Here is an 18,705-nt window from a genome sequence, read left to right as displayed (position 1 = left end):
TGCTGCACGTCTACAAAAGTTATTGCCGCTTCCTCTGGAGATGGTCCGTCAACTTGACAATGCTGTTTGTCATGGAGTGGTGGCTTTACGAAATTCTGGCATGAAACAGCGTGCTATTGCTCGGCAGTATGGCATCACTCAAGGTCAGGTGTCAAAGATCCTGAAACGAAATGCTCAGAGGGGTGTCCCTACTCCAATACCGAAGCCAGGACATCCACGCAGAACCACAAAGAGAGATGATCGCCAGCTGCACCGGTTAGTCTGCAATGGCCGTACCAAGTCAGCTAATCGGCTTAGGGCTGAGTGGCAGCAACTGACAAATGTGCCTGTATCCGGAAGGCTAGTCAACCAACGACTGGTTCAAGCAGGCTATCGTGCCAGGCGTCCCCTGAGAAAGCCACGCCTGACCGGACAACACAGCCAGCACTGATTGCAGTGGGCCAGAGAGCACCGTCAATGGCAGCCAGGACACTGGAATCACGTGACCTTCAGTGACGAGTCTAGATTTCTGGTCTATCGTCAAGATGGCTGCGTCCGAGTGTGGAGACAAGTGCATGAAGCCCACAACGAAGATTGTATAGTGCCAAGAGTCCAAGCTGGAGGTGGTGGGGTGACCATTTGGGCTGCTTTTCATGCAGGGGGAAAAACTGACCTGGTTGTTCTGAATGGAAACCTGAACCAGTTCAAGTACAGGGTCATTCTGGAAGAAACATTGCTTCCATTTGCTCGTGCAGCCTTTCGAGGAGACTTTGTCTTCCAAAATGACAATGCACGGCCTCATCGTGCTCGCATGATCCAACACTTTCTTGCTGACTGTGGTGTAGAGCATATTTTGAATTTCGTCAAAGAAACTGGAAGCCATGAAATTAATTTAATTCTATCCCAAAAGTGCAACGTGCACTTTGAAATTGAAGGTACATCAGCCAGGTTGGCCCAAATGGAAGAAAGAGTTAATACTTAAAGGCAGCTACCAAAATTACCTTCCATGTGTGTTCATCTATGTGTCTTTCACTTCGATGTATAGATTTCCCTGTGCAAAGGCTAACAGAAACCGTAATACACTTATTAATCGATTGTTGATTGAAGTGAATGTTGGTTTAGGCCATCAGACATCATAGATTCAAATCTCGTGAACGGCCTGCCATGTCCCCGGATATGAATCCGATAGAGAACTTGTGGGCAGAATTAACGCGTCAAATCGACAACTTGGACCAGCAGCCTACCTCTGTGCGTGAATTGCAGCAGGCTATTGTCACTGCATGCCAAGCGATTCCTGTCCAAACCTTGGCAAATCTCGTGAACAGCATGCCTCGACGTGTACGTGCTCTCCTGAATGCTCGTGGGGGTTACACGAAGTACTGAACTGTAATTTTACTGTCCGTAATCCCAGGCATAATTTAGCTTTTGTTTTTGTTGAAAATTTTTTTGGCTAATGTGCAAAATAAAGAGATACTTCTGGAAAACGTACAGAAGTTTAACACAGTACTGTCCATGAATTGAGTTCGATATCAGTTTACATCACTTTCAAGGATCAATTTATTTGTTTCGAAATGTCAAATGTGTTTTTTGTTTCTTTTAAAGGTCACATTAACAAAATCTAGAATAATTTCAACATAATTCCAATGAACTTTTGGTTCTAAGTCATCTTGAAAAGTAAGTTCACCCCCACAAAAAAAAAATTCCATATTAAATGCCAAGTCTGTATATATATATATATATATATATATATATATATATATATATATATATATATATATATATATATATATATATATATATATATATATATATATATATATATATATATATAAAGAAATGGAGGGTTCTGGAATGGCCAAATCAAAGCCCAGATCTAAATCCCATTGAGATGTTTTGGGGGGATTTGAAACGAGCTGTGCATGCAAGAAACCCCTCAAACATCGCACAGCTGAAAGAATTCTGCATGGAGGAGTGGGAAAAAATTTCTCCCAGTCGATGTCAGAGACTGGTAGACAGTTATAAGAAACGCCTACTTGAGGTTGTTTCTGCCAAAGGGGGCAATACCACCTATTAGAGCCAAGGGTGTACTTACTTTTTCCACATGCGAAATTTGCATTAATGTTTATTTAAATGATACAATGGACTACAAAATGTAAATGTTTCATGATATTTGTTATATTATATCACCTTTACCTGTCAATATTGTTGAAATGAAGATCAAGTAGCTGTATGTTGAAATATGTTGAAAAAGTCTAAACTTTACATGGGGTGTACTTACTTTTTCACGTGACTGTATATCGTGTGTGCGATTTAAGGATCCTCTCATCCACGGAACTCATGAGCGAATCATAGATAGATATCTATGAAGGGTACTTTGTTTATTTTAAAAGAAATATACAACGACACCCTTTGTTTTATATGATACAGAAACTCAAAGTTTTCTTTATTTTTAGGTCTGGTGGTTTAGGCCATCAGACGTCATGGGTTTTCTTCTTCTTTCGTGCAGCAACCCTTGGGATTACGTGATACCTTCACAATGAGTCCTAAATATCATTATTATTCAGAATATCAATGTCCCCAACGTAAAAACCTGCACAGAAATAAAAAAAAGTGAAATTTAAAAACCGAAAAATTCTCATTATAAAAAGTTCGTTGACCTCGGTAGTGTAATAAAAATCAACCAATCAGTGAGGCCATAACGCAATGTTCGTGGTATTGACCAATCGCATGTGTTGTGTTTTTGAACTGTGTACCGGGAGAAAGCAACATGGCTGCGCCCAGGCCTATTCACTCGGATTCGAAGCCTGATGAGTTTTCTTCAAAACTTTGTGTTATGCATGTCGTTCCATCAACTAAAAGTAGATTTATATCATTTACAAGTAATTCTTGGATGAAGTTTGTGAGCTTTGCAGCTGAATGGAGAACGTTTGACTGCAAGGAAGGCAATGTAGTTGAAGACATTTCGAATAAACTAGGTCTCGACTTCGTCAATGTGCAATCTTGTATAGACGCTGTACCGAGTAGTGGTAATGTGGGCTATCATTACGAGTGCTACAGAAGATTTTACGATGTCAGCAAAGTCAAAAGGAAAGAGAAGTCATGCTCAAACAAAACCAAAGAAGAAGGTGAGTGACATGAACAATCATAAGCTCTTTAAATATTTATCAAAACTTGCTGATGTCTAACGGTCAGTGTTAGTCATTTTAAAATTTATTTAAAACTAGCTAATACACTCCACACTTATGGAACACAATACTGCCCTAGCAAAACGTCAAATCGACTTGGGTGAAGACGCTCTTCCACAGGGAATTCAGCCTCACACTTTTACCACATTAGTGTGGGATAACATTGACTTTGGAGAGGAAACACGATCTGGGAAGGGTACGACCCACAGCACAAATGGCATCATGATTCAGAGAGCAGCTCAACCTTCAGTGGATGTTCTTGCAAGCAGTCATCCAATGAAACGAACAAGGGAAAAAACACTTCATCCACGACCCACTAATATCCAACCGTTTATGGGCCAGGAAAGAAGAAGGGACCCAATTCCATCGGCATTGCAGTAGATATGACAAGAAATATCCATGAAAAGGCAGAGGATAAAGCCAGAAAGATGAACTTGGCATACAATATGCTTAGATATAAGCATACCGGCGTTCCTGGTTGGACAGGATTTAACACAGTGTTATGTAAGGTGTATCCACGAATGACCACTGTATCATACTTGCCGGTATTAAATGCAAGTCCAACAGATATGGACACAGTTCAGACAATCTTAACTCGAAGTGTCAAGTATGCTCATGCATTAGCACAGGAAGTCATTGTCATCGTATTTGACCAGGCAATTTACGCTAAGGCCCAACAGATCCGCTGGAGAACTCAGGAATTCAAGGAAAGATTGGTTGTACGCCTCGGTATGTTTCATACCAAGATGGCATACCTAGCCTGCATTGGTAAAAGATATCGAGATGCTGGGTTTACTGACATATTGATTGAATCTGGCGTAATTGCCCACGGATCCCTGAATGGAGTTGTAACTGGGCATCACTACAACAGAAGTATACGAGCTCATAAAGTTATGCATGATGCCTTGCGCTACCTGCAGTGGGAAGCATACATGGCTAGTCTGGAAGATGGAAAAGATACAGTTGTTGATGTTATGGAGAATTTACATACCGGATTCAACCAGGAAAATCTTACTGAAGAGTTAAAGAGCCAAGCATTCCCAGATGTAACATCATCGTTTGCTGAATTCTTATAGAAGAGGAGCAAAGAAAGTGCCACCTTCAAGTTTTGGTCAATGTATGTTGACATGGTTGAGAATGTCATGCTTTTAACCAGGGCTACAAGAACAGGCAATTGGGAACTGCATCTGTCAGAGAATTCTACCTTGGTTATTTGCATATGACAGACCAAATTACTCCCGCTACCTGTCAGCTTACTACCTTGAAATGTGTGACCTACCCGAAAAAATATGCCCCCAAATCATGAAAAACTGCAAGATCAAATAAAAGGTAACCATGGCAATACTTGACCCCATCCCCAAATAATATTTAAGAAAAGTCACCAAGTTTGGTGGTGATCGAATGCAGCATTAAAAAGTTGCGGGCAAAAACATGGTGAAGGCACATTGTGGCAGCGCCCCCCCCCCCTACCCCCCCCCCCCCATCCACCCTAACCTCCCCCAACACCCGTCTAGGGGGATTTACCCACTCCAAATATTTATTAAATTATATAAATTGGTGACAGTGTTGACATCATCCATAAAACACTGCATGAAACACTGCATGAAACCATATTTATTTGTAACGTGTTGTTATGGTATATTCGTCTAATGTACAAAAATATGATTTACATCAACTACACGTTATAAATTAATGTGCAGGTTTTTTTTCTGGGGACATACTGATTTTAACTCAGAGGGTCATTTGCACAACATCTATGATATTTTTCAGTAATCCCAAGCATTGTTGCACGAAATTGGAAAATTGAGCCTATTTTCCACCTATGCCACATGGCCTAGTTTAATGTAAAATAAAATGGCGACTACACAGGAGAAAGCTCAGTGCGTCGAATGGTTCATCGAAGCGAGATCAGACAAGCAAGTTCAGCATACAAGGTATGGAAGGAATCCGCCATCGTGGACTAGTATCAGAGCGTGGTACAAGAGGTTTAAGGAGACTGGAAGTTGTCAGAAACAGAAAAGGACCGGTCGGCCAAGCACAAGTGCAGTAGACATTGAACGAGTGCGTGAATCATTTCAACAAAGTCCCAGAAAATCAATCCGATGTGCATCCAGAGAACTGGGACTACCAACCACCACTATACACAGGATTTTGCATGAAAGACAGAAGCTTTTTGCCGAAATGGTGCAGATTCTGCAGGAACTCAAACCAAACGACGGACCCAAATGCAAGGCGTTTGCCCTGGAAATGATCAGTCACATAGAGGATGACGAAGATTACCTGAAAAAGATCATGTTCACAGAGGAAGCTTGCTTTCATGTATCAGGGAAGTTCAACCAGCACAATGTGAGCATCTGGGGCTCTGAAACCCCCACGTGGTCACTGAACACATAAGTGACAGTCCAATGGTCAATGTGTGGTGTGGCCTTCTCCATGAACGCTTGGTGGGTCCGTTTTTCTTTGCGAAGGATACGGTGACCTCAACAATTTACAGGAACATGTTGGAAGGATTCGCCTACCAACAGATTGAAGAGACGGACCAATCGCCTGGTCCCCACGATCACCAAACATAACTCCCTTGATTTTTTTTTTCTGTTGGAGTTTGTCAAATATGTTGTCTACAAAAACAAGGTGGCAAACCTGCAGAATCTTCGTTCTCGGATCGCAGCTGCATGCGCACTGATAGACGCAAACATGCCAAGCCAAATATGGCAATAACTAGTGTACTACATTTATGTCCTGCGTCTGACAAACAGAGCTCACATTGAAATGTATTGATGGTGTGCACAAAACTCTGAGTTTTTCTATCATATAAACCAAAGGGTATCATTGTACCATTTGTGGTTCTAAATATATAAACAACCAAATATGTCCAGGTCTTTTTGGAACACCCTGTACTACTACTACTACTACTACTACTACTACTACTACTACTACTACTACTACTACTACTACTACTTCTACTACTACTACCCTAATTATTCCCACATTCTTCTGGGGTCGACCGAGTCAGCAATATATCGATAAAGAAAGCAACCTTTACCAATCAATAAACAGGAAGAATCCTCTAAACTCTAAAGAGTGTTACCCCTTTCCCTTCTAGGCCTACCTTTAATGTCACGATGAATGATGAGGTTTTCGTGGATGAAGGCAAGGCCACGCAGCAGTTGCTCCAGGTAGCCGAGTATGACTGTTTCTCGTAAAGGTCCATACCTTCCCAGCAGGTTAGCTACAGAGCCTCCTGTACAAAGACATCATGAACACACATAATGCATCTGTTCATCGTAATTGATGGCATTTATGATGAAAAGGAATACATATGATAAAGCATATGCAAGAAAATAGTTAATTTGGACTACTGGCCCTGGTGCTGCAAAAGTAATCATGATGAATGTGGAGTATGGAAAAGAAAACAAACACAGGAAGAGAATTTTGTTACTATTTTGTTTGTGCAGCCTGTGGCTGCTGGTTGCATCATTGCAGGGAGTGTAGCTGTGCCACTGATGGAGTGCCCCCCCTGTTCCCAGTAAGCTGGTACTCATTATTATTATTATTATTATTATTTTTTGTGTGCAAGATCGAGGCTTGTGAAAGAGCTAACATTAATCACATAAAAACAAACTGACACAAAAAACATATGATCAAGAGAGTGGGAGACAAGATGGGGAGAGAGAGGGAAGCACACGAGTACAACAGTAGAGAACAGGGACATCGGGAGATCTGTGGGAGGGTTAGGGCTTGAGGGGAGGAGGCATGGGAAGGGGCGGTTGTGGGGGGAGAGGTAGAAACACATGGACACTGCTAGGACTTCAAGGAAAGAAGTTGGTATTTCAAAAAAGTGGATCTGGGGTGAATTAGCGGCGGTAGAAAATATCAAGGTTTTGGATGGGGGAAGATAAGAGATGGTGATGAACAGCTGTTTTAAAGACCTGGAGGGAGGAGCAGGATTGAAGAGAGTGAGGGAGTTTGTTCCAGAGGTGGGAGAAAAAGAAAAAAGGAATGAAAGAGTGAGGATGATTGAAAGAGTTTTGCTGACATCGGAAGGATGACAAGCTGAGTCAACCCACCTGGTGTTATTTATTGTTACCTGGTGCTCAAACTAAAGACCCTAAATCCTGAGATCTTAAGGCAACCATATGAACCGTTCAGCCAACACCAGGCTCAGGAAGATGATGGACATTGTCATCTCTTTTGTTTAGTTCCTCATATAGAAAGGTGTTGAAAATATGGAAAATATAAATCTTGAGATTGTGGAAGTAAAAGGAAGTCCTGTACAAACAAAAATAAATTAATTACAACGGGTGGTGGGAGGTGAGAAATACTATTGATGATAATTAGCCTCATGCAAAGTTATATCAATATGCTTAAACGATACTGACTAATCAACCATATATTTTCCACATTTATTTGGATTTGTAGGATTTGGTGAAAATGAATGGTTTTGAGCACTGAGCTGTGATCAACTATGTGATGTTGAAAGGAACTTGAAATAAAGGGAAACCACCCTGGAATGTGGACAACATTGGGATGTGCAGTAGTTTCTTCTGATGTTCCACCATAAAGTAAAAAGCAGGACAGGAAGAGCCTTGAAGAGTTCCAGACGATGATCCACTGCAATAAAAATGAAATCTTTGCCTTGGAGGATGAACTTTGTGATGAATGGCCACTGATTGGCAGTAGTTATATGTTATTGCAGGAGTTGGGATGAGTACTGATTAGTTTTCAACGATTTTTCCATCAAAATCTTTGCTTCAATCTGGTTTCTGCCTGATAGGTGCCAAGAATGTCAAATCCTAAGCAATTGTCTCCCAGAATATGTTTCTCAGTGTACCATGCGGAGTGATCCAAAGATTATCGTAGCACATTTGATCGTCCAAGAAAAATGTCTGTACAGTTCCAGTACGCCATCTTAACCGAGAGAGCAAAACGAAATGCAGTTGATCCGAGCTGATTGTCCACAACTAAATAAGTTCAAACCACATGAGGCATTCATTGGGAAGTTTGCAACCTTCATTTTCATGGAGGCTGAACATGTTTTTCTGATGGACTTTCTGCTGCATCACCACAACATTAGCGGAAACGACTTTGATAACCTCCTGCGCAAAGTGAGGTGAGTTTCCAAGGAGAAACGGAGTGGTGCATTCCCAAAAGGAATTCTTCAAAACAATGCGCCACTCACACCTCCAGAGTTGGCAAAGTGCTTGTGAGGGATTTCGGATTTGGATTTTTACATCATATAGATAGATTATTCTGCTGATCTGGTTCACTCCTGCAACTTCTATTTGTTTCCAACTATGTCTGAGAAAAACACTGCTAGCCATGCTGGGGCATACTCCGTGGGCCAGACAATGATCTCAAGGAGAGGGGGAATGTGGGGGAAAGTAGCAACAGCAGGGTATAGGGATAAAATAGAGAGAGGTAGATGGATAAAGGACATGGGGGAAGAATGAGAGTAAGGGAAGGACACATGGCGTGAAGCAGATAGATACAGCCTCAAACTATCAATCAGAGAAGGAAAAACTGGAAACTCCGAAAGAGGTGGGCTTGGGAGGGATCATGGGATCAGAAACGATAACTGTTGGCGATTGGGGATGACCAAAGATGGTGGTGAACAGCTGTCTTGAAGCTGTGAAGGGAAGAATGGCAAAAATAGACTGAGGATGTTGGTTCCACATTGGTGGGGAAGTTGGAAAAAGAGGAACAAATAAGTGGAGATGAGCAGTGAATCGAGATTTTGGGAATGTCTCAGGTGGTGGAAGACAGAGAAACCACCGACCTGTCTGCAATGTGAAAGTCATACGCCCAGAGACGCAACTGGTTTTGGTTTCAACGGCGTCAAGTTGAGCAAGGTGTGAGGCAAGGCTAAACGTCCAAAGGGGAGAGCAGTACACCATAAAGATGCATATGAAGACCTTGCAGGTAGATAAAAGTTCAGATTGCCAAGGACCTTGCACAATGGAGGATGTCCAGTTGGCCTCTGGCTTTGCAGACCAACTTAGATACGTAATTTGCCCAAGAAAGATCATGGCTGATACTGAGGCCCAAAAGTTTGAGTGAACGTCTTCAAGAGGATTGTTAAGGAAGTTAATGGGAGTAGATGGCCAGACACTCTTTTTGGAGAGACAGAGAGTGTAAGATTTATTGGAATTGAACAGCATATTCCAAGTTTTTGGACCAGCTTGTGAATCTTTTCTGGACTCATTTCATGGAATTCTACTGGAAATGTCATCTGTGTCAATGGAATTCCACTGTAAATCAATCAAATGTCGATCCCATTGATGAGTAATGATTCGGAAGAAGTGCTAGTACTCCACAACTAAGTGGAGCAATTTCCAAATACCAATCCAACAAAATACACAGTCATTATCGGCGACTTCAAAAAAAAGTGGGTGAAAAACAACGACAATGAAAAAGTTGTCAGGATTTTTGTAATATTAAATATAAACTAAAATAGAAGCTTATTAGTGGATATAAAATATATTATTATTAATATTGTTTTTTTTTTAAATATATTTTTCATTTGTATGCAACACAAGGTTGCAGGGTAGCATCATTGGCTGAGGGCTTGGCTGTGCCGCTGATGCCCTCTGCTGGTTAGAGCAGGAATTTGGAATCTGGCTATGGTGCCGGCGACAACTCGCCTACTCTTCGCGGAGGCCACCATGGGATATTTAACGTCCACCAATAAATGCTGGCAGATGGGACACTCGTTTAATGACAATCCAAGGGATGGCACACACATTGATGAATCACTCTGCTTGTGAAGCACCAGGATGGTAGTTTATAGCTGGGTCGGGATTTCAACCCAGGATAGACAGCTTAAAGGCGAGTATGCGTCCCTCTAGGTCTAGGCCACCCTGTCAGCCCATTTTGTAACATTAAAAAATATACTTTACATTATGACAACTTCATGAAAAAGCAGGAATCAAGAAAATGGGCTTTGATAAGTGCAAATACAACAATGAAAAATGAGATGGATTTCATAATTGCTCAACAAGAAGAATCCAATATAGTTTGTGACGATACTAAACTGTTTTAATAAGGACAGTGAATATAAATGGGTAAGGAATAAGCTAGTACTGAACCTAATTAACTCTAAAGGAAAAGAAGAATGACAAAGACTCGAGTAAATATAAATACTGTACATTCATATTGCAAGAACAAAAAAATCGAATTCCAAATTGATCTGAACAAGTTTGAAACATCTAACAGAAAAAAAGAAAACATTCATGAATGCAACCAACTTAATAAAGATAAAGACAAAGATGAGACATCAGAAATTGCAAGGAAATGAAAAGGTACCTACAACTACAAGCAGGGCCGCCGAGAGCCAGAATGGGCCTCAGGGCAATACTAAGAGTAGGGCCCCCTTAAAAAAACATTTTTTAAAAAGAAACCTATTTGGAGGTTTCTGTATTTTGGTCGTCATCAGAAACACAAGCCATGTTTAAGGGAAATTGTGGTGTTATTCACTTATTCCTAATTGCAGATTCGTTTCTTTACCCATTTCAACCAGTTGGGATGTGGTCAGCACTCCTGTGTTCATTTATGTGATTACCACGATTATCATTATGTAAATTGTTCCCACAGTAGTTTATTTCATGAGGGAGGGTGATACTGCCCATATGGCAATGGCATGAGACACAAAATCGCCCTGAGTGGCTTGGAGGGAGACACAAAATAAATCTGCCCAAACTTTCCCCAAATCCCCTCCGGTGTTTTATCGTCACAATCAACATTATATGAAACAAAAAATTTAAGTAATAATTACAGGACCCTCAAATTAGGTCCAGGCCCTGGGGTAGTTATCTTGCGTGCCACCAACCCCTCTTCCCACGGCTCCCTACAAGAACAAGTTCTCAGAAATAATCAAAATGGTGCCGCAATTACTTTCAGTCTCTATTTTTCACGTTTCACGTTCGGTCTCTGTCTCTGTTTTCATCTCAACTCAAAAAAAATAATAATAATAATTCCCTTCTCTGTTCTTATCCGTTGTTCGTTCTTATTTGTTCGTTCGTTCTTCGACCACATTGTTCGTGATCACGTGTTCACGTCATTAAAAAATGTTTCAACTGTCCCCTGAAGAACTGTATTCTGTCATATACTATAACACCTTTTTCTTCTTCTTCTATAAAAGGATGCTTTCGACTTGCTCACCAAATCTATTCATTCCAAAAAAAATTCCATCTCTTACAGCTACAGTGCCTCTTTCATACATCCCTAAACTCTCCAGAACTCCACCCATCCTTCAGCGTCCTCAAACGCATTTTTGACTCGAAGGTCTCAAGAAACTCATTTTTCAAGAAATGTTCGTTTCCCATTAATCGTACATTTTTCAAAATCCAATCTCACCCCTCCCCTCCAAATCTTCCCCATCACCCCTCCCCTTCAAAACTTCCCATCACCCCTCCCCTCCAAATCCACAATCCACAATCCACAATCCAAATCCACCCCCTTGCCCCTCCCCTCCAAATCTTCCCCATCACCCATCCCTTTCAGATCTCCTCCCTTGCCCCTTCCCTCCTAAACTACCCCCACACTCCTCCCCTCCTAGACTCCCCTCTCACCCCTCCTCCTCAAAGCGTCCTCCCCGCTTCTTCCCCCTTCCAACTTTCACCTTCATCTCCCTCAACATTCTGCCTCACTCTTCCCCCTCCTCAAATAACACCTCACTGCGCCTCACCCAATCACCATCAAACCTTTTGTCCGCCCCATTCTTCCCTTTCTCCAAGCTATTCTGAAATCTCTGACACACCTTCAACAGCTCTCCCTACCTCTTCCTTCTCTTCCACATCTTACCCTACCGCTCCCCCCTGTTCTGTATCCGATGCTCCCCCTTCCTCTTCTTTAACAGTATGGACCTCAAACATCCGGGGCCTTCGCTCAAACTTGACTGATCTCTCCATACAGGTTGCTTCTGACAAACCAGATGTGATCTGCTTCACAGAAACTTTCCTCTTTCATGATGTCTCTGATTCCTTGGTATCTCTCCCAGGTTACTCCCTCCTCCGGTATGATAGACCTGAGCCTCGTCATGGAGTTGGGGTTGCTATCTTTATAAAAAACTCTTCCTCACTCGCCCTGCACTGCCCTCTCTCCACCTCACCCCCAGGAATACCTTTGGCTACGGCTTCCCCTTCACTCCCACCTTTTGTTCATATGTGTGTTGTACCATCCACCAAACAGTGATGACTCCATCTACATCCCGCTGTCTGATAATATGGACCAACTTCTATCTACCCATCCCAACTCTCTATTCCTCATATGTGGTGATTTCAATTGTCACCATGCCAGTTGGCTGGGTGTGGGTACCTCTCTCACCAGCCATGGCTCTTCAGCAGATGGACTTCTGTGACTCACTGGGACTGACACAATCTGTCAATTTCCCGACCCGGATCTCAGTCAACGGAGCATCTTCTCTTCTGGACTTGGTTATGACTAACTTCCCTGAAAATGTCTGCTGCTCTTCTTCTGCTCCAATCGGCTCATCTGATCATGTGCTTGTTAAAGTGGACATCTCTCTGGCCATTCTCAGAGAGCCTCCTCAGCGTCGACGAGTCTGGCATTTCACTCAGGCCAACTGGCACGGTCTTCAAGCAGCCATCAATCATCTGGACTGGTCTCCCATCTCTACCGCCTCTGACATCAACTCATCCTGGGAATTCTTCCAAAGTAAATTGCTCTCTCTCATGCACAGATTTATCCCACCTCGTCTTCAGTTGTCATACCCTTCCTCCCATCCATGGTACACGGAATCTTGTGGTGAGGCTATTGCCCAGAAACAACTTGCTTTCGTCTCCTGGAAAGCAAATCCAACGGAAGGAAATCTCATTTCCTTTCACAAAGCCCGAAACAAGTGTGTGTCCACCCTCAGGAGAGCCAGGAAACAATATCTCTCCGTTCTCGGGACAGAACTCTCTTATCTGTCTCCCTCTTCCAAATCCTGGTGGTGTCTGGTCAAATCTGTTTCTGGTGTTTGTTCCCCCTCCATCCCCTCCCTCACCTCAAACGGCCACACGGCTGACTCCGCACGTGAAAAAGCTGAATGCCTCAACTCTGTGTTTGCCTCTAAATCTTGTGTCCCTAACCCATCCCTCTCTGTACCCACCGTACCCAGTCGTACCGCTGCTCCTGGACTCTGTGTCCTTTCCTCCTGACAAGGTGGAAAAGTTTCTGTCAACCCTCGACTCTGATTCTGCAACTGGACCTGACGGCATCAGCCCACGGGTCTTAAAATCCTGTTCTTCCGTTCTTTCACTCCCTCTCTCTGTTCTCTTCACCCTCTCTTTTGCTCAAGGTCATCTGCCATCTGCTTGGAAATCTGCCAACATCACCGCTTTGCACAAAAAAGGTGCAAAAACAGATCCCAGCAACTACAGACCAATCAGCCTTCTCCCAATTATCAGCAAAGTCATGGAATCCATCATTGCTTCAGATATGAAATCTTTCCTCTTCTCCAATGGCTTGATCTCTGATCATCAATTTGGTTTCAGACCTGGTCACTCTACTCTGGACATGCTGCTTCTGCTTTCTCAACAATGGATGGAGGTCCTCAATGCCAAACAGGAAATTAGAGCTGTCTCCCTCGACATATCACGTGCCTTCGATACGGTCTGGCACCCAGCTCCCCTCACCAAACTCTCCTCTTTTGGTATCCATGGAAATCTCCACGCATGGCTGGCGGACTTCCTCTCTAGTCGTAGTCAACGTGTGGCCCTGAATGGGTTTCTCTCATCTCCTCTTTCTATTGTCGAGGAAGTGTTGTGAGACTCAAGACTCCAATGATGTCACAGGTTTACAAAAGATCACAACTTTATTAACTGGTTGTTCACTTCATTCCAATACCAAATAACTACCGTTTAACTCAATGGACCAGGTAACTCTATCCGCATAGTCCCTCTTTCGTGGCTGATGTCTTCTCTGCAGCGCCGTACTCGTGGTACGCGTTCATTCCGTCGGGCAGGGCTTCTGAGGATGAGTGCCCTTTGACTCAAAGTCTCTTCTGTTTATATGGGCAAACTTCAGTTAATCCTCTGTGCGCTGAAATCGTAATCCCTTCTCCGCAGCAATGTTACTCAGTCATCCTGCTCGCCTTCCTGGCACCAACTCGCTCCTCCCTGCTGGGAATTTGCTTCATCCTCTTTGCATCCCGATGAAAGACAATAGCACGGGCTTGGGAATGTGTGTTAGCCCGGGGTCGTGCTAAAGCTACACAACAGGACTCCCAGCTTCGACAGGGCGAGATGCATTCCTGACATTCTTACGACCACCTGCTCGTACCTTGGTTCGTTACCAGTTCCAACCAATGAGTTACACTGAGTTACACTTCCACAATTCCCTCATCTTTTTGTTTTTTGTTTATATTAACCATTAAATAATCAATCACTGCAAGTAAACATCATTACAAGTATAAGTAAATAATCATAACTTTGGTAATCAAATTCCCTTAGGCATACACCGTCATCCTGCAAGAATCACAAAACATTTCGTTGGTCATTGACTCCTTCCATATTGTTAATTCAATCTATTTCATTTGCATCACAAATATCTTTGTAAAACAACACTTCACCATCACCAAGATACAACAATTTTGCTTCACCATTTTCAAGTTTTTAAGGCATCTGCAACATCTGGCAAAAACGTTTCCCTCCAAACAAACGTTGATTCTTTGTTTGAAAGGAAGGGCTGATCACTTGTGTTTGAATTCAGGTATGAAACATTTTCTTCTGTCTTTATAAACACCTGCACTACTTCATGTAGGATTTCGCTGTTGTGGTAACGGTGCGGAGTCATAGACTGACCCTGCTCTCCATGTAGCATTCTTGCCACTCTTGCTGTGAACCATAATGATTCCTTGAACAAGGCCTTCGCCCAGTTGTAGTCGACTTGCCTCCTCCCTCATTATGAGTGGGCAGCAAGTGTTGGTGTAATGTTGATTGGCCAGCAAGATGTGGAACAGGGATGCCGGATGCATCCACAATGATGTTGGGACCATGGTGTTCAGGTCATTCATGGTCCATACCAGGAGCAACCAGCAGAATCGTGCACAGCTGTTGTGACAAGGGCACAGCCGTTTTTTTGCAGCTACATGCTGGTTCCCCGGACGTTGGTGAAGTAATAACATATGTCCCCGCATTTCACAGAGGTTGCAGGTAAAATGTCGTTGTCCTGCAACTTCTGATGTGATGAATGTTCGAAGCCTTCAAACAAGAGTAAGTGATCGCCTTTCTTTCATATGTTGCAGTGTGATCCAGGCAAATGGTCACATAAATTTCCTTGGTGAAGGTAAGCATCCATCTCCAAGTTACACGGGAGAATGTCTTCATCATTCTTTGAGAAAGAGGGTGTATGTCACGATTAACTTCATTTTTTTAGCCACAAATTTTCTTTCTCGAACGTCTTCCCAATTCCGTTAGCACCCCCTTCAAATGTGATCTCGTCTTATCCTTATGCTCAGTCACATCTGAATCTGCTTTCCACACACACTGAATCAGATAGGGTACATCTTACCATGAAATCAGCATAATTATGTATATCTTCCAACAGTTTCACATTCAACAATTTGTTGTTTTCCCTTACAACATTCAAAAAGTTATATTCATTTATATGCGTCACACAAGTAATATTCAATCAGGTATGTATTTGACTACTAAACTAAGAATAGCATCCACAATTGCTTTCAGGTTAATATAGTTTAAAATTAACTCGCGCAGGTATTTTAGCACTACTCTAAGAAAATTAATTGTATATGATTACAATCACAAACAGGAATATCTAATTCCCACCAAAAATTTTCCCAAACCAACAAATTAAGCATTAATGTATTATTACCATAATTCCTCTCCACTTTTTCTTTTCCCTTTTTTTTTTTTATTTTTTTTTTTAACAGTGTGTCACTCGTGGTGATATGAGTTCACTGATCTTGTAATTGACACAACTCATAACATTGTCGTTATGCCATTATCTTAATTCTACTGTATTCATTTGCAACATCACTTGATTTAATCTTTTAATCTCAGTATTTATGTCGCCATAAAAGTCTTCCTCTTGTGGTTCCACATTTCTTTCCTCATTTGTCACTTCATGCGTTATCATCGTGTTGTTGGTTACCTTATTCAAACACACCGTCACTAAGGCTTTCAAGCAAGCCACCACTAAAACAATTGCCAATATAACTACTAAACCAACAAACAAGTCTGCTACTCCTTGTATATATTCATACCTATGACATAATTATATGTCGACATTCAACATTATATACCAAACTAACAAGCTTCCTAAAAGGTAAATAAAGAAAATCCCTTAATATGTAACATAAATCAGATTATTTGTCTTACCCTGATCCCCCTATCTCCCGGGGTTGAACTCAATCCCCTGATCATGAGTGTAGTTGTGATACATTTTTCACTCATGTTGTATTAATATCAGCAGGTAATTGTATGTCATGTGGGCAAATAAATGTCACTATCCCAAGTAGGAATATCACATGTTGAAAATGTAATGTTTATCAATGCAAGGGGTGTTAAAATGTAATTCAAATGACTGTAAATCACGACTATCATTTATCTGCCACTGAATGTTCTGCTGGGCTGCTAGGTGCAGCCTCATTTTCTGTGGGATCGTCCACCTTAGCCCCATGTGCTTGTTTGCAATGAGGGGCATGAATCCAACTTTCTATTTTGGGTCCATATTTTTTCCCCTATTCTTATCAATCTCCTATGGTTTATCATTTCGTTCCAAGATACCGCAACCAAAGGTTTTAACCAAAGCTCTACCAAACTATTTCCAATTTGAACAAAAAATGCCAGTGAAACAACGATTCGAAGAATTAACTTCAAGGGGTCAATAAATTTATTCTATAGCCAGATCTAATTTTCCCATCCAATAGTTTGCCTTGCCACATGTCATATTATAACACTTTAATAAACCTTCGAAAAATGTTTCCCATCTCAACAAATTTCCTTTTTACAAATAGCCATGTGTAACTTACGTATTTAACTACAATTTCCTCTCAATTTGTTTGGCCTAACTGGCCGCAAAAGTGGCTGCCAGCATGCAGTACCGTTTTTTATCTACCAAGGAAGTGCTCGTCCACACAAGACCTCTACCAAAATGTTGTTTGTAAAAACAAATCTGGGATTTCCGATTACATGGATGCACTCTCAGGACATTTTCAGGCTGCTGTTAACAATCCACTATGATAAATTAATTCCTTTACCCACAATCAAATAATTAGTACAAATTGAGGATATTATCCATCTGACATTCATTTATAGATTCATTATGTTGGATCTAATATACAGTATATATATATTTTTTTTCCCAATAATTTCGCACTGGTGTAAGGAAGAACAATAGCTCTCATAAGTCTTAGTAATATCGTAGTTAATTTACTCAGCATCGAAGAATTTATTTACTATCCATTTTCATCTGTTAACCAGTGACTTTGTTTGAACTCCAGAACTCAAAACTCACAATAGTTCAAACCAGCAAAATTTCCTTTACTATTTTCCCATATCATCTATGCCTTATACACATCCATACATACAGCCCAATTTATATTCTGATAAAATTCAAGTTTATATATATATATAAAATCCGTGAGCAGAGTACTCTGGGAAGTCAGTGTAAGACCTCTCCAAAATTTGGCTAATTTTGTACTCCCACATTTTTATGAAGCTCATATCCATAAATAGCTTTGATTCTCATATAAATTCTATCACAATGGAATCCCAAGATTACTTCCAATTTTTTACTATTAATGAATAGCTGCTCATAACTCAGCAAATCAAATCTTTATTCTCCATCTCCCTTGACAAAAGTGATAATTTTCATAATCAAATTATATTTATATTTTTTATTTTACGAATTCTCTCGATATGCGATCCCATCCCCATGGAACTATCTATTTTTCAGACAAGGCACACTGTCGGTGTCAACAATCTTGTAAGATTGATACACAAAAACAAAAACACTGACACACAAAATACCCACACACACATGCATTATGCGTATTTGTTTGCGTTGGAACCCTTATTTACAGATCCGGATGGGTGTCAACTTTATTTCAATTTCTCAAAATTTGTCCTTCAATTTTATAAGCGCTAATACACAAATGGACCAAAAGGTTTATTCTTAGAAAACCCCTATGACGTCACATTGACATTACCCTTTCAGTTCCCACAATAATTTATCCAAATTTGACTACCCACCCATTTGTATGTCAGTCGACCACTGACCTATCAATCGTGTGGAACAATAGTCCGAAATTCCCACCTGATCATGATGTGACTCTTGTCACTTGGTTTGCCAAAAAAATTGCAAAGCAATTGTTCCAAACTTTGTAAATTTAAAATTTTGTGCCCAACATAAAAGATCCAATTTCGGCATTTGATCAATTAATTATCAATTTGCTTACAAGCAAAATAAAAATGAATAATTCTTGCTCCGAAAACTTTTCAGACCCAAGAATCATCGACAGTTATTCATGTTTGTCCAGTAATCTAATTTGTTGAGGCCAATCGTCATTTGGGATTTGTCG

The 18,705-nt window shown here is 41.3% G+C and overlaps 1 protein-coding gene across 2 annotated transcripts in view; it reads right to left on the bottom strand.

Annotated features, from left to right (window-relative positions):
• Positions 1-18,705, bottom strand: part of LOC144888256 (mitogen-activated protein kinase kinase kinase 1-like) — a 50,455-nt gene that overhangs the window by 17,685 nt on the left and 14,065 nt on the right. For both annotated transcript variants that reach the window (XM_078771629.1, XM_078771630.1), the window contains exon 6: positions 6,274-6,405. In XM_078771629.1, the coding sequence (XP_078627755.1) occupies positions 6,274-6,405 (132 nt within the window). The remainder of the gene's footprint in view (positions 1-6,273; positions 6,406-18,705) is intronic.

The sequence above is a fragment of the Myxine glutinosa genome, chromosome 2, assembly GCF_964187855.1.
Source record: "Myxine glutinosa chromosome 2, kmMyxGlut1.1, whole genome shotgun sequence".
Classification (NCBI taxonomy): Eukaryota; Metazoa; Chordata; class Myxini; order Myxiniformes; family Myxinidae; genus Myxine; species Myxine glutinosa.
This window is presented reverse-complemented; position numbering and strand designations above follow the sequence as displayed.